At 41.5% G+C, this 13275-nt stretch overlaps 1 protein-coding gene across 4 annotated transcripts in view; it reads right to left on the bottom strand.

The window, feature by feature from the left end:
• The window catches only part of Rad51b (RAD51 paralog B), a 509707-nt gene that overhangs the window by 145540 nt on the left and 350892 nt on the right, over positions 1 to 13275 (bottom strand). For 3 of the 4 annotated variants that reach the window (XM_031357180.1, XM_031357182.1, XM_031357181.1), the window contains one exon: positions 11592 to 11688. The exons of the other annotated variant lie outside the window; for it this stretch is intronic. In XM_031357180.1, the coding sequence (XP_031213040.1) occupies positions 11592 to 11688 (97 nt within the window). The remainder of the gene's footprint in view (positions 1 to 11591; positions 11689 to 13275) is intronic. 4 annotated transcript variants of the gene reach the window in all.

The raw sequence follows: 13275 nt of genomic DNA, 5'->3' as shown, positions 1-13275 counted from the left end.
AAAAAAACACATGAATTTGGGAAGGAAAAGCCATAGATAGGATAGGGAAGGGATTGGAGGGAAGGTAGTAGGGGTGGATTTGATCAAAGCACTTTAATTATATGTGTGTGTGAAATTCTCAAACAATAGAAAAGGAGAAAAAAACTTCTATGGGTGGAAACAACAACATGAAGATTCTAGGCTTGATCACAACACTGGAAAAAAAAAACTGACTCTCACAAACTTATTGAGCTTTCTTAGTACTTAGTACAGTGTCTAGTATATACTAAGCACTTGACATTACTGTTACAACTATTAGCAAAAGGAACATAAGGCATACATGTATTTATTTCCACCATGTCATTTAGGACTTTAAAACATTTGCTCTTTTTTCTCTTACATCCTAACAATGAATTATAGGTATTTTGATGTTATTTCTAACCACAAGGTGCTTTGATAAATGGAGGGAAAGCTCAATAGGACTCCTATAGCCAAGGCTGTCCTCAAACTCACTATGTAGTTCAAAATTACCTTGAACTCCTTCTAATTTTCTTCCCTCTCCTAAGTCCTAAGAAAAACAAGCATGAACTACCAAGCCAGGCTCACATGATAATTTCGGAAGCCTAATGTATGCGATAAATCTCTCCCGAGCCAACAAAATGGCTCAGGAAACAAAATGGGGAATCAAACGTAGATCTGGCCACTCAGGACCTTAAAAGGGCTAAAGTATACGAAGAGGTTCTTATTAGGTTAGGACTATTTCAACCGTAAAATAATCAAGATGGGAGCACCTCTGTTTTGTTCCTATCATTTCTAGTCTTTAAATTACTACTTGAGAAATATCTTCCAACTACAAAATGGCTCTATTATGATGGCTGGGTATCAGACTTGCAAAACAAAAACAAAAACAAAAACAAAGCAAAACAAACAAAACACTGATTAGCATGATGTAGATCGTTCACAGCTGGGTCTCCACGTCTGTCTATAGCTTCCTTTACTCCATTACAGTTCCTTTCTCTCTCTTCCTTCCTCCTCTTCCTTCCCTCCTCTTCCCTTTCTTGTCCTTTTCCCTTCCCTTCTATTTCCTTCCATTCCTTTTTTGTTTTTTTAAACCTCTGCTTGGATCACCAAAATAGAGCACCCTTTTCTCCTTAGAAACTGTTAAGGATCCTTTCAGGTCCAGCTGAAGTTCCCTCTGGAAGTCTTCTTACAGAGCCAATCTCCCAGCTATGTGTTCACTTCATAATCTCCTAAAACCTGTGCCATTGTGACACCAAATACTTAAATTTTAAAACTTTTTAAATTTAATTTTTAAAATTTTTTACAAAATTTTACCCAACTTTGCTACTAATCTGCCCATTACATACAGCACTACCTGAGACTTTCCTAATCAGCAGGGACCAGAGCATCTATCTCAGATTCCTCAGCCCTTGTCTAATGCAGAAACTAATAGGTCATAGGAGTCTAATAAATATCCTTAGAGTATCAGTCTAAAGCCCCACAGTCTCCACCTCTGTCCGAGTGAGATTCTTCCTCCTGTACTCTCTGGTCTGATCCTTTCTCTGTATTCCCCCGCTGCCGTTCTTCTTACAGTTAGCACCAACATACATTGAAGGAATGTGGGGGCATTCACAATGTGTGAAGCTATTAAAAATTCCAGTGGTGGTGTCATGCCTTAGGCCTAAAGCTCTCAGCAAGACTCTGCCCCCTTCTGCCTGCAGGTGCCTTCTCCACTCGCCAGACATCTGCTGAGTAACTGCCCTTTCCTGTCACTGTTCTTCTCTGTGGGGACCTAAGAGTGGACAAAGTCTTACCTTCATGGAACTTACATTTTTTGGGACTCGAGGTTAGGATTTTCTTGCTGGCTTGCAGTAATTTAGTGCTAGCAGCTCAGAGAGAAAGCTACTCTCCCAGGGCTCGGTTTGATTCCTGAAGGAACAAGTCGTCCTGTCCTTTGGATCTGGGCTTTGTATCTATCCATGGTGCTCTGAGCCACTTGGGCACTGACTTGTTTCCTGAGCTTGACCTTTGAAGATTTCAATTGCTAGTTGTATGTCTGTAATAAATATCTTAGGGGAACACCTTCTCCTTGTCATTTGTTGTTGTTGGAATCTATTATTTGTACAAGCATGATTTTATCCTGTCATTTTCATGTTTGTTTATTTTGACAGTCATGGTGGGTAGCCCAAGAAGGTCTTGAACTTTTGATCCTTCTGCCTCAGCCTCCTCAAGTTGATTATAGGCATGAAGCCTCAAACTCAGCTTATTTTGGCCTTTTTTAAAGCTTCATTCATTATATATCATATTTTAAAACAAAACAACCTGTTCCATTAATTCCCTGACTACATTGTTATTATCCATTTTTTATAGTTAGAAGTAATACTACTAGGAAACATGAATTCTCTTAGCTGTTTTTTTTTTTTTAATGAGTCTAGTGGAGATATAATTAAGAAAATCAACTCAACAACTGCTCAAAACACACACATACATACACACAAACAGACACACACACACACACACACACACACACACACACACATGAATTACACTTAGCTCATAACTGGAGAACCTCTCCTGAAGATAATAATTTTGCCCCAACTTATTTAAAACCATAGCAAGGATATGGCTTGTGGGTGGAGAATTTACAGTGTATGAATTTCAGTTACTCAGCTGACAACAGGCTCTTCCACCTTTGTGCTGTCCTAAGCAGTTGATAAGTAATGGCTGATCATGGACTATATAGTCTGTGCTAATGTGCTTCTTTCATGTGTCTCTGAATATGAGGAAAAATTAGTAGAGTTAGGTTAGGGCCCATATCTTAAACAACAATTAATAATTAAGACTAAGTAGTGATTTATGGATAAACATAAGAGATCTCTCTTCCCCATGAAGACAAACTTTACGGCTTGTTGTAAGCATAAAACAAACAAACAATGGGTCAAGGAGGTGCCAGATAGTTGTTTGGGACCAGAAAGACAATGACTTTATTTTTATTTTATTTTACATTTTATTTTTATCACAGTAAAAAAAAAAAGGCTTAAAGGCATAGGCTCATGGTAGATAATTAAGACTAAACTCTCAAAGGAGAGGACACTGAGAAGGGACAGGACTGAAAGAATGAGTCAGCCCTATTATCAAACTTACCCTAAGACATGCTCAACTGGACAAGGTCCCTCTATTAGATGTTATGTTGTGTCTACATAAAGTGAACCTACCCCACTTCATGGGTGCTCATACAAGGAGGAAAGCATTGGACATTCCATTTGGTTTATTTTTTGTTTTTTTGGGTTTTTTTTTGTTTTTTTTTTTTTTTCGAGACAGGGTTTCTCTGTAGCCCTGGCTATCCTGGAACTCACTCTGTAGACCAGGCTGGCCTCGAACTCAGAAATCTGCCTGCCTCTGCCTCCCAAGTGCTGGGATTAAAGGTGTGCACCACCACCGCCCGGCTGGACATTCCATTTGTTATAAGACTTCTTAGTTCCAGCTCACTGGGTAAAAGGATAACTAACTGATGCATAGACATAGCAGGTTGGCTGGACCAACCTGTTCATAAGATCAAAGCTGAGGATAATGCAAAGCCATGGTACAGAGAGAAATGGGAAAAATAAATAGAATGATTGAAGTCTCCATACGTCTGATTTCCCATATGATTTGACTACATTTTGGTTCCTAATTGCATATAGATTAAGAGAATCTTAGTTAAATCTTCACAAACAAACTTGGTAGATTAAAATGTAAACTTTGGAACCAGCCCCTATGGGTTGAAGTCCAGCTCCACAACTAACTTTGCCATAGAAGTCCTAGGCCCTTTGTCTGTAAGATGGGATAATGAATGCTGTCTTTTTATAGAGTTCCTGTAAGGATTCTATATGATAATGATGGAACAAAGCCAGGCACATAGTACATGGTCCATCAATACTAGTAGCACTTATCCATGGGTTGCCTTTTAAATGTGAACTTCAGCAGCCTTCTGTTTTTACTTTTAAGAATCCCAAGACCATCTACTGTCTCCTCTATCCCAGCCTACAGGAAACACCACTGGTAAGAATTTAGATGAAAATAGCATCTGTCTTGATCCCGGAGATGCTTCCCATAGAGACTTACCAAACAAGCAGTGATCCTCAAATTGTGACCTCTGTACCAACACTATTCTATTCTCAAAGGCTCAGAATTTGGTTGACATATACATTTTTTTGTTTTGTTTTATTTTAACCCAGATCACTTGAAGTCTAGGAGTAGAAGCCCAGGAACATATGCATTAATAAACCCTCTGGATAAAGTTCAAGAACCACTAGGAGAAAGGTTCTAGTGGCGAAATGTAAGTCCTCCATATTTTTTAATGAAGAGCAGATCTAATTGGGGAGTTCTCCATCTTCCAGAGCACATGGCTCTGGAAGGAATGGACACAAGAACGTATGTCAGAGTTTTTCAGGGCTGTTCTTAGGATATACTACTTGGCTGGACATTGTGACACTGTACCAGTCAATTCTGTAAATGCATCTGAAAGCACTTCATGTCACAATACAACACAACACTAAGCACAGCAGCTACTTCCCCCTTCTGCCATCGATCTGACTTAGTGGCGTCCCACCCTTGCTATAGAACTCTCTATGTTGATGGCCAATAAGGATGTCTTCTCAGAGATTCCCTCCAACTGGAAAGCTCACAGGATCATACCATTCTCTTTGGCCTTGTCGCCTCTGCATGGAAGTGACTGACAAAGCTTGGCTCTGGTGACTGAATCCCCCCAGTCTTCTTGATCCTGAGACCTTAACAAGAACATGTGCAGACCTGGGAAACCAGAGAGTAAATCTTAGATGGTAAAAGGCTCTGAAAATAAGGGGAAGTTCTTTCATAACACCTATCTCAGAGCAGGATGCTGTGATGGATATATATAATCTTAGTACCTGGGAGGCAGAGGCAGGAGAATCACAAATTTAAGGCAAACCTGGGCTAGGTAGTAAAACCCTATCTCAAAACAAAACAAAGTCTATACTTTGGCTTAGTGGGTAAAAGGGGCTCACCAGGTCTGATGATAAATTTTATCCCAGGGACCCAGATGATAGAAGGAAAGAACCAACTTCCACAAGTTCTTCTCTGGTCTGCCCACGTGTGTGTACCACATTGTGCTACACACAGACACATGCATGCAGACATACATAAAGAAATATAATTTTAAAAATTTAAACAAGACAAAACAAAATAAAAGGCCTATATATCCAGGTCTTAAAAAACTATCCAAAGACTGTGATCTCTGACTGTCATCCAGTGTGGCTATCTTACACCTGTGCTTCAACTGTGTCTTCCTTCACCACAGGAGTACGGAGCTCATAGCTAAGCAGACTTCCCAGTGCTTGGTTTTAATGTTCCTCTCTCCTTTGATCCTTCAGTCATGGTTATATTGCCCCCTTGGCCTCCTTGCTGAGAACCCTCACTCAGCTCCCCTCCCTCTGGAGATTTATGGCTTTTCTGACATTTGTAGGCTGTGCCAGCCTCCTCTCAACTCATTTCCCCTGCCTTACACAATATTTAGACTTTCTGTAGCCAAACACCACACATTTTTTGTATGCTTTTAATCTTTTTTTTTTCCTATAAATTAGACTTTCCATGGCATCTAAACAGTTGCTGGAAGTAATATAGGCACAGGCAAGCACTGTAGATTCTAGAATGCAGGGAATGTGTGGCGTGGGCAAATGTGTGTGCCCTTGTGAAGAGAAACACATGAAACGCCCTGTGTGTTTACATATGTCTGTGGCTTTGGAATAAAAACTGAAAGCTCACTGGGTCCTTTAAATATCTTTATCCAAAACTCACTCCTAAGAAGCTGTGATGTCCAAGTCTAAGGTTTCATGGGAAGCACACTGACTCCTGTCCCTGGCACCACCCTTCCACTCACGGCGTGGCCTTCGAGCACCTTCCTTCTCTTCTTCATGCTCCAGTTGCTTGAGGTAGACTAAGACATTTATCATTTTAAGATAATTTATAGCACTATGGAAATGCTAATTAAATACTGTTGACAACCATTGTTAATATTAACCTCAAAATCACACAGGGATACCTGGTGCTTTCAAAGCACCAATTATAGCCATGTACCATATGCCTGAGCAGTGGGTATGAACCTGCTCCACCCATCTCCCCATCTACATGATCTACACAAACCTATGAACTCTAGTGTGAGCTTGAACTCTGAAGGGCCTTGGAGCTAACATGTGGAGAGAGTTGGCTAACTTGACCAACCCACCCAAAAGTTTGTGGTTAATGGATTACAAATTTGGGCAATGCAGAACAATAAATCACAACTAAAATAATAAAGCTGAAAGTACACACAATTTAAGCAGAAACACCAGTGTTTTTTATCGGAAATGAAAGAAAGCATTGATCACAGCAACTGTCTGAGATTAGCAGGGAGCCGCATTTTCAAACATCCTGCAGTAAATCCAGAGCAGAGCCAGCTGGAAAGCAAGAGTGGAAATAAAGCTAGAGAATTCATACCACGCTTTGAAGTCTGCTTCTTTCACAACCACGAGTCCCCGATTCGCCCCAGCCATTCTGAGCTGCTTTTGCTTGCTAAATTTATTTTAAAAGACTCACAAGCCACACACACTTGCATATAATCTTTCAAATGGACTCCAGCTTTTTGTAAGGGTGGCTTGTTAGGGAATTTGAATCCCAAAATACTTTCTCTTGCAAATGAAATCAGCCATCAATTCCCTTGACTGCAACAGGAATAGAAAGGCTTCCAGCACTAAAACTAAAAACCACTCTTGGTTCTGGTAAGAAGCATATTTTATTTTTTTCTTTTGTTCTATCTTTGACCCGTCCATGCACTTTCAAGTTTTACTTTCCATGTGCTGCAGTCAACTAAAGACTACTAACAGAGATAAGAAGGTACCACCATGCCAGATGCCGGAATGCTGGGATGGCAGCCCAGTAATGTCTTCCATCCCATGAAGCCACTTGGGACTCCTCAAGTGGGCCTGACATGTCACCATATTGAAAATTAACTGCTACCCTCCCAAATCATCATAAGAGAGCAAATTAAAGATGCGGGTTGAACAGGGCTCCAATCTTGCTACTACACAACAATGTCACCTATCAACCATGCCCCAGTATATGGGGACTTGGTCAGTTATGCTCAAATCCCAGGTCAGAATAGGATATGCATTTATAGACAGCTTGATCATTAGATCCTTTCCCTAATGATCAATATGGGAAAAGAGAGTCCCTGTGGCTGAGGCCCAGCAACCCACGGTCTCTTTAGTCACTGCAAGGAAGAACTACAAGAGCTAAGAATCAGAAAAGTTGCAATAACCATTGAATGATCTCTGATAGCCTGTATATCAGGATTGTCACCATGAAAGATGCTTTCAATGACACTACCTACTCAGGCCTAGAATTATGGAAAATATAAAACAATAAAAATTGTTAATTTTTTTTAACCTGGTCTCATTTGTGAAATGATGGGTTGGACAAACAGAACAATCCTGAAGTCTTTTCCAACCCTGATATTATTGTAAGACAGTAAGGGGGTCTAAAGAGAAATCCACCGGTGGGATTTTAATTCTAATATACAGAGTGAGTGAGGCAAATGACCTCATCGTTGAGGCTGCTCTAGTTAGCATGGACACTTTGGTAGGCCTCACACACACCCTTCTTTCTATATTGCTTCTTTCTTATTACATATACGTTTCTGGGGTTGTCTGTCCCTTATTCTCTTTGTGTCTCTTCCATATGAACACAGAGCCAAACAGAAGTGTATGCAACCCAGAGAGAGTGAGAAACACCCTGGGCTGGGATGACTTTGCATGGGCCCTGAAAGTTCTATTTTCTTGAATTAATGAGATAGTTCATGAAAGGTAGGCTGCAAAACGCCAAGTAACTGAATGAGTCTTCTTATTCCTTCCAAAGACACAAGTTGTGTAGGGCAGGAGTAGGTTGGGAAAGACCTTGGCCTATGGAGTCCACTCCTCCCTTCTTGGGCCTTCCCACCTCGGAGCTGTGTAAGTCAACACTGGAATGAAACCCCCGCAATGCAGGGACTCATATTGGGAACCCAACTGTGAACACTGGGTGTGCTTAATCCAGACAACAACCCAGGCACAAATTGAATAAGGCAGAGGCAGCAATGCAAAAACAAAGAACTCTCAACTCTACAAACACTGGGAGAGCAACAGCTGGTCAGCTGAGATTAAAGGAGCACAGAGTACCTCCCATCTCCTGACTTCTCCTCCCCCATAGCCATCCTTGTAGCCAGCCAGGACTTACTTTTATAACCCTGTGCAGATGACCTTGTTCCAGCTAAGATAGGGGCTCCTTTGATCTCAGCAGGGGATGCTCTGGGCTTGCAGCTGGCAGATATTAATAGCACAGGATCAGCTTGGGCAGCAGAGATGGCTCAGTTGGACCAGGTCACTTGTATTCCCTTCTCTGCAGCAGAGCAGAAGGAACTTCATTTCCCGGATCAACCCCTGCTGGGTACTCCTCTCAGGTCAACTCAGATCATTTTATTGCTGGCTGCTCTTGGCTGCTCTCACCCCACCACTGTTTTCAAGTGAACACTGTTTAAGCAAGGGCCTCTGTTCTGCAGCTGAAATCCATTACAGGTTTACTCTGTGAAAGAGAAGAGCCACCCGTGGCTGGGTGCTTCTCATCTGCAGACCCACCTCACCCTGTCAGGACTGAAAAAGACTCAAGCAATCTTTCACATCTTCAAACTAACATCAGGCAGAAGAAGAAACCGAGGTCCAAAGTGACGAAAAGATTTGCCCATAGTCATTAGTTAGCACATAGGCAAAGGTGACCAAATAAAGGACTGAAACCACAAGCAGTTTATTCTATTTCGTGCCATATATTTCTCATCTCTCTCATAGGAACTTAAGGACCAATGCGATATATTTGAACAGGAATGAATGTTCTAAGAAATGACCCTCCACTTCTTTGTCTGAAGTTCTGGGGACAGACTGTTACTGTTTCATGAGTATTGGGCAAGTGCTTTCCCCAGTCAAAATCTGTTCATTTTAACTTGCTGGTAAGTAACTCCATCTTGGACTTTGGTTAAAACATTCCCACATCCTCTTTATCTATTTAGCTATACAAGAAAAATACCTTAACAAAACAAAACAAGAAAAAACAAACAAACAAAACCCCTACTGCTTCAATCCCCACTAGGGTTTCATAGTCAGGAACAGTTAGTTAATTAAGGAGAAGCTAGGAATTTCCTTGGCTGCTATCATTTTCCTGTTGCCATTACACTAGAGTCCAAAGCCAATTCTTCCCCTTCCACTTCATTCGACTTCTTTGCCTAATATAGAGCAGGAAGCCAAGAAAAAGAAATCCACTTATTTCCAAATAAGAAGGAAGATTGTCTTCCCGTTTTCTCAGAGTTGACCAAATGTGTGTGTGTTCATGTATGGTTTGTGAGTGTGTAGTGTATATATGGTATGTGTATATTATGTGAATGTGTGTGTGTGTGATGTGTGCAGGTATGGTTTGTGAGTATGTTTGTAGTGTGTGTATATGGTATATGTATATGGTGTGTGTGTATGTGTGTGTGATGTGTGTATGTATGGTTTGTGAGTATGTTTGTGTGCAATGTGTATATGATATGTGTGCTGTGTGTGTGTGATGTGTGTATGTATGGTTTGTGTGTGTTTGTACGTAGTGTATATATTGTGTGTGTGATGAGTACATGTGTGGTATTTGAGTGTGTTTTTATATAGGGTGCATATGGTGTATGTGTGTTTAGTCATAATGATTTTTAATGACATACATAGGCAGAGTACTGGCCACTATCTTCTGTGGTACTCACTTAATATCTGCTTATTGCTCACAGTATGCCCACAACTTTGTTGGTCACTGAGATAAAACATGAACACAAAAGAATACAGCATAGCGGATATCTCTGAGAATCACGGATTTTAAGGCTGGTTAAGTATTTCAGTGGTAAAGGGCTTGCCATTATAACATGTGTATGGCCCTAATTTTAATCTCTAGCAGCAGAAAGAAATATCTACCAAGTTAACCTTAGAGCATCTCTTTACATATCTGAGAAGGAAGAGAAGGCATAGAGGGGGAAATGAGCAAGACCAATTGCATGGGCCAGGAGGCTCTCTCTATGCAAGAGGCTGTTGTTGAGCCTTGAAGGCCTTGGGAAGAGGGAAGAGGACAAAGAGAAATGCTGTTCTGGAGACAGAGGGAAGGGCATCAGAAGATTGCATACTTGACACAGATGCTTCATTCAAGGACTTAGTAGGTTGACTAACAAGGAGAGGGCTGACCCTGAAGGGTTAAGAAAGATTAACCTTATTTAGTGGAGTTCTAGGAACTGGTCCACTCAAAAGAAAAATACAGGGGTTTTTGCAATTGCTGAACCCTATGTTATATTACATGGCTGCTATAATAAATCCCAACCCCCTGAATATTTTCAAATTGGCACACGTATTTTAGCACATCCTCAGAAAAGACAACTCTTAGCATGCTGAGTAGGAGGGAGACACCCTGGAAGGGGGCCAGCCAGAAGAATGGAAACAGAAGGTCTTACAGGGTTGAGTAAAATGAGCCAATTATGAGTTTTAATAAATCACTTGATCACAACACAAATCACAAAGAACATGAAGAGACTCATGAAGGATATATTTGGAAAGAAAGCTAAAGCTGATTTGATGAGAGAAGTTGAAGGAGAGGTGAATTCCAGCTTGTTCAGGTCTCAGCTCAGGTGGCAGGAGGGTGACAGCACTGAGTGTGGGAAGGAAAGCTTCACAACTTTCACAAATACGTCATTAGCTTTCACTCCAAAGACAACACCAAGAAACAGACATGTGGGGCTTCCAGGCTGAGACTAAAGTGCTCCAGGAAGCCTACCTGGCCAGGCAGTCAAGAGCCTTGCCAGGCCTGAAAGTCCCCTGTCTTCCATCATGACCAATTCTCAGAAAGTAGAAAGGGAAGATGGGCTAGAAGGATTGTGTACGTCTACTCAGGCCCATAGCACTGTGCCCCAAATTCAACTGCAACTAGAAGAGCCCAGAAATGTCAAGGGAGGACTTTCAACATTAGAAACCACCTTCTGCCTGCTAATGTAGTTCCCCCAACTACTCAAGGCTCAAAATCCCAGCCAGTCTGACCTTTGCTAGTAGGAGGTGGCAGAGAAAATGAGGAGATTCACCCCTGTGGAGATCTTGTCATGCTCCTTCGGTAAAACTGATCAGGAATGTCACATCACCTGCATATGGAACCACTGCACACTTTTAGACAGTCTAGAGGTGTTCAGTACAAAGAAAAGGTGAGATCACCACAGGGGACCACCAGTAAAGGCAATGCTGGAGCATCAGTCTCAGAAACAGTCAGCAACTGGTTAGGGGGACACCGCAGAGGGGTAACAAGACTCCATCCATGGGGGCATGATGGATGGGTATGAAGATGCCTCAAAGGGAACTCACTCAGAGCCAGCAAAAGACAAGATCAGCTGCCGCGCAAGATGTCCAAGCCTAAATCACCAGGCTCCAGCCAGCATCACTAACCAGAGTCCAGTAGCTGCTCTCTCCCAACTCTCAACAGGAGCCGGGGAGGCTGGAAGTCAGTGTCAGGTTTCAGTCTCCCCAGGACAGATCCTTTACCTTCAGACAGGGACAAATCATCAGCCGGAGACACCAGGTCTGCTTGAGAAGGGAGGGCTCCACTCAGATGGGTCGTAATTTGATTCGTCAAGATAACCTGTGAACAGACAGGGAGAACGGAGGAGGGAGGGAGAAGAAAGAGAGAAGACCAAATTAATTATAAGAGCTATCAAAGGCAGGCTGTAGTTCAGGAGAAGAGTGATAAGCCAGGTAGGAAAACCCCTGCTCACACTATCACCAGCTTATCTGGGGTGGGGGGGGGGAACCTATCATTATTCAAGACCCAGAAAGCAGAAGCAGGTGGGCTTTCCTCAGAGCTTAAATGGCTGATGGATTCGTCCCTGATGCTGAGCAAGCCAAGAAGTGTTACAATATTAGGTATACACAGAGAGCGAAGCAGAATGAAGAAGCACCCATGCACATTTTATAAAGCTTATCAATTTTGAAAACTGATTCACAAGTCTAAGATTATTGCTGGTACTGATTTTAAAGTCATCATTTAGAGTTTGGAGGTCGGCAGCTTCTTCCCGTCACCCCCAATGACAGTTTTGCTTATAAATTTAAGACATACATTAACACAATTTTATTAAAAAAATAAAGTTTGCAGCACTTAAAATTCCTGGAAAAGACTCTAAACTATGTAACTCACATCACCCAATGCTATACAATGCTTTTATATTTGGTAAGTCAAAAAACTTTCTTTTCCTTTAAAATTTCCACTAATAAAACCTATTCTAATGTTTAACAATGTAAAGGGAGAATAACAGGAAGATTCTCTATTAGAAAATTCCAAGAACACAATCATTTTCAAAAGTTCTGTGTGAGGTTCCCATCATGAGAAGGAACCCTTGGACACTTGAAGGAAATTTGTTGGTCACCTGAAGGAAACGTCTCCGTGTGCACAATTCGGTGCTTGGCATGTGTACCTAATAGAACCGCCTTGGTCTGTTGTGAGGGTTAACTTATGGGTTTGCCACCCTGATACACACAGAATAATCTCCTTTTTAGAACTTCTTGTACTGCAGGGGATTGAACCCAGGGCTTTGTGTATGCGAGCCAAGCGCTCTATCTCTAGCTACATTGTAAGGCTTCCACATAATCTGGCTTTTCTATTCCACCTCTCTCACCATGGACCATTGCCACATACAAATTCTGAACCAATTAGAACCCACATGGCTTAATTGAGGGGGAAGGGGGAGGAGGAGGACAATGTCAGGTGAAGAGATGAGGGGCTCTGTTAGCAGAGACAAGCTCTTAGGGTTGTAAGTATTGGAGAGATTCGTGAGCCCAGGCAGTATTTGCCCTTCTCAGACCTCAGTCTTTCATTTCGCTACTTCTCATCCAGACTGGTAAGACTCACACGAGCTGATGTCAGTAAACCTGCCCCCCCCATAACAACTATTTATGTGAAAGAGTATTATTAACAAATTATGTTCACCTCTCACTTCATAATATATAGTATAAGCTTTAGAGTTGAATATAACTGGATTCAAATTGTGACTTTGACATTCTGGACCTTGGAAAAGTCACTAAACTGTTGATCCTCATGTTCTACATACAAAATAGTATCTGCCTTACAGAATTTTTATGTGAATTGAGACAATCAGTATAAAGTACTTAATGGAATGCCTGGTAGTAAGTAAATGTTCAATAGATGTGCAGAAGCCATGACAATCATTCTAAG

This window comes from Mastomys coucha, unplaced genomic scaffold (assembly GCF_008632895.1).
Source record: "Mastomys coucha isolate ucsf_1 unplaced genomic scaffold, UCSF_Mcou_1 pScaffold6, whole genome shotgun sequence".
Taxonomy (NCBI): Eukaryota; Metazoa; Chordata; class Mammalia; order Rodentia; family Muridae; genus Mastomys; species Mastomys coucha.
Note: the sequence above shows the minus strand (reverse complement) of the source record. Positions and strands in the feature narration are given on the sequence as shown.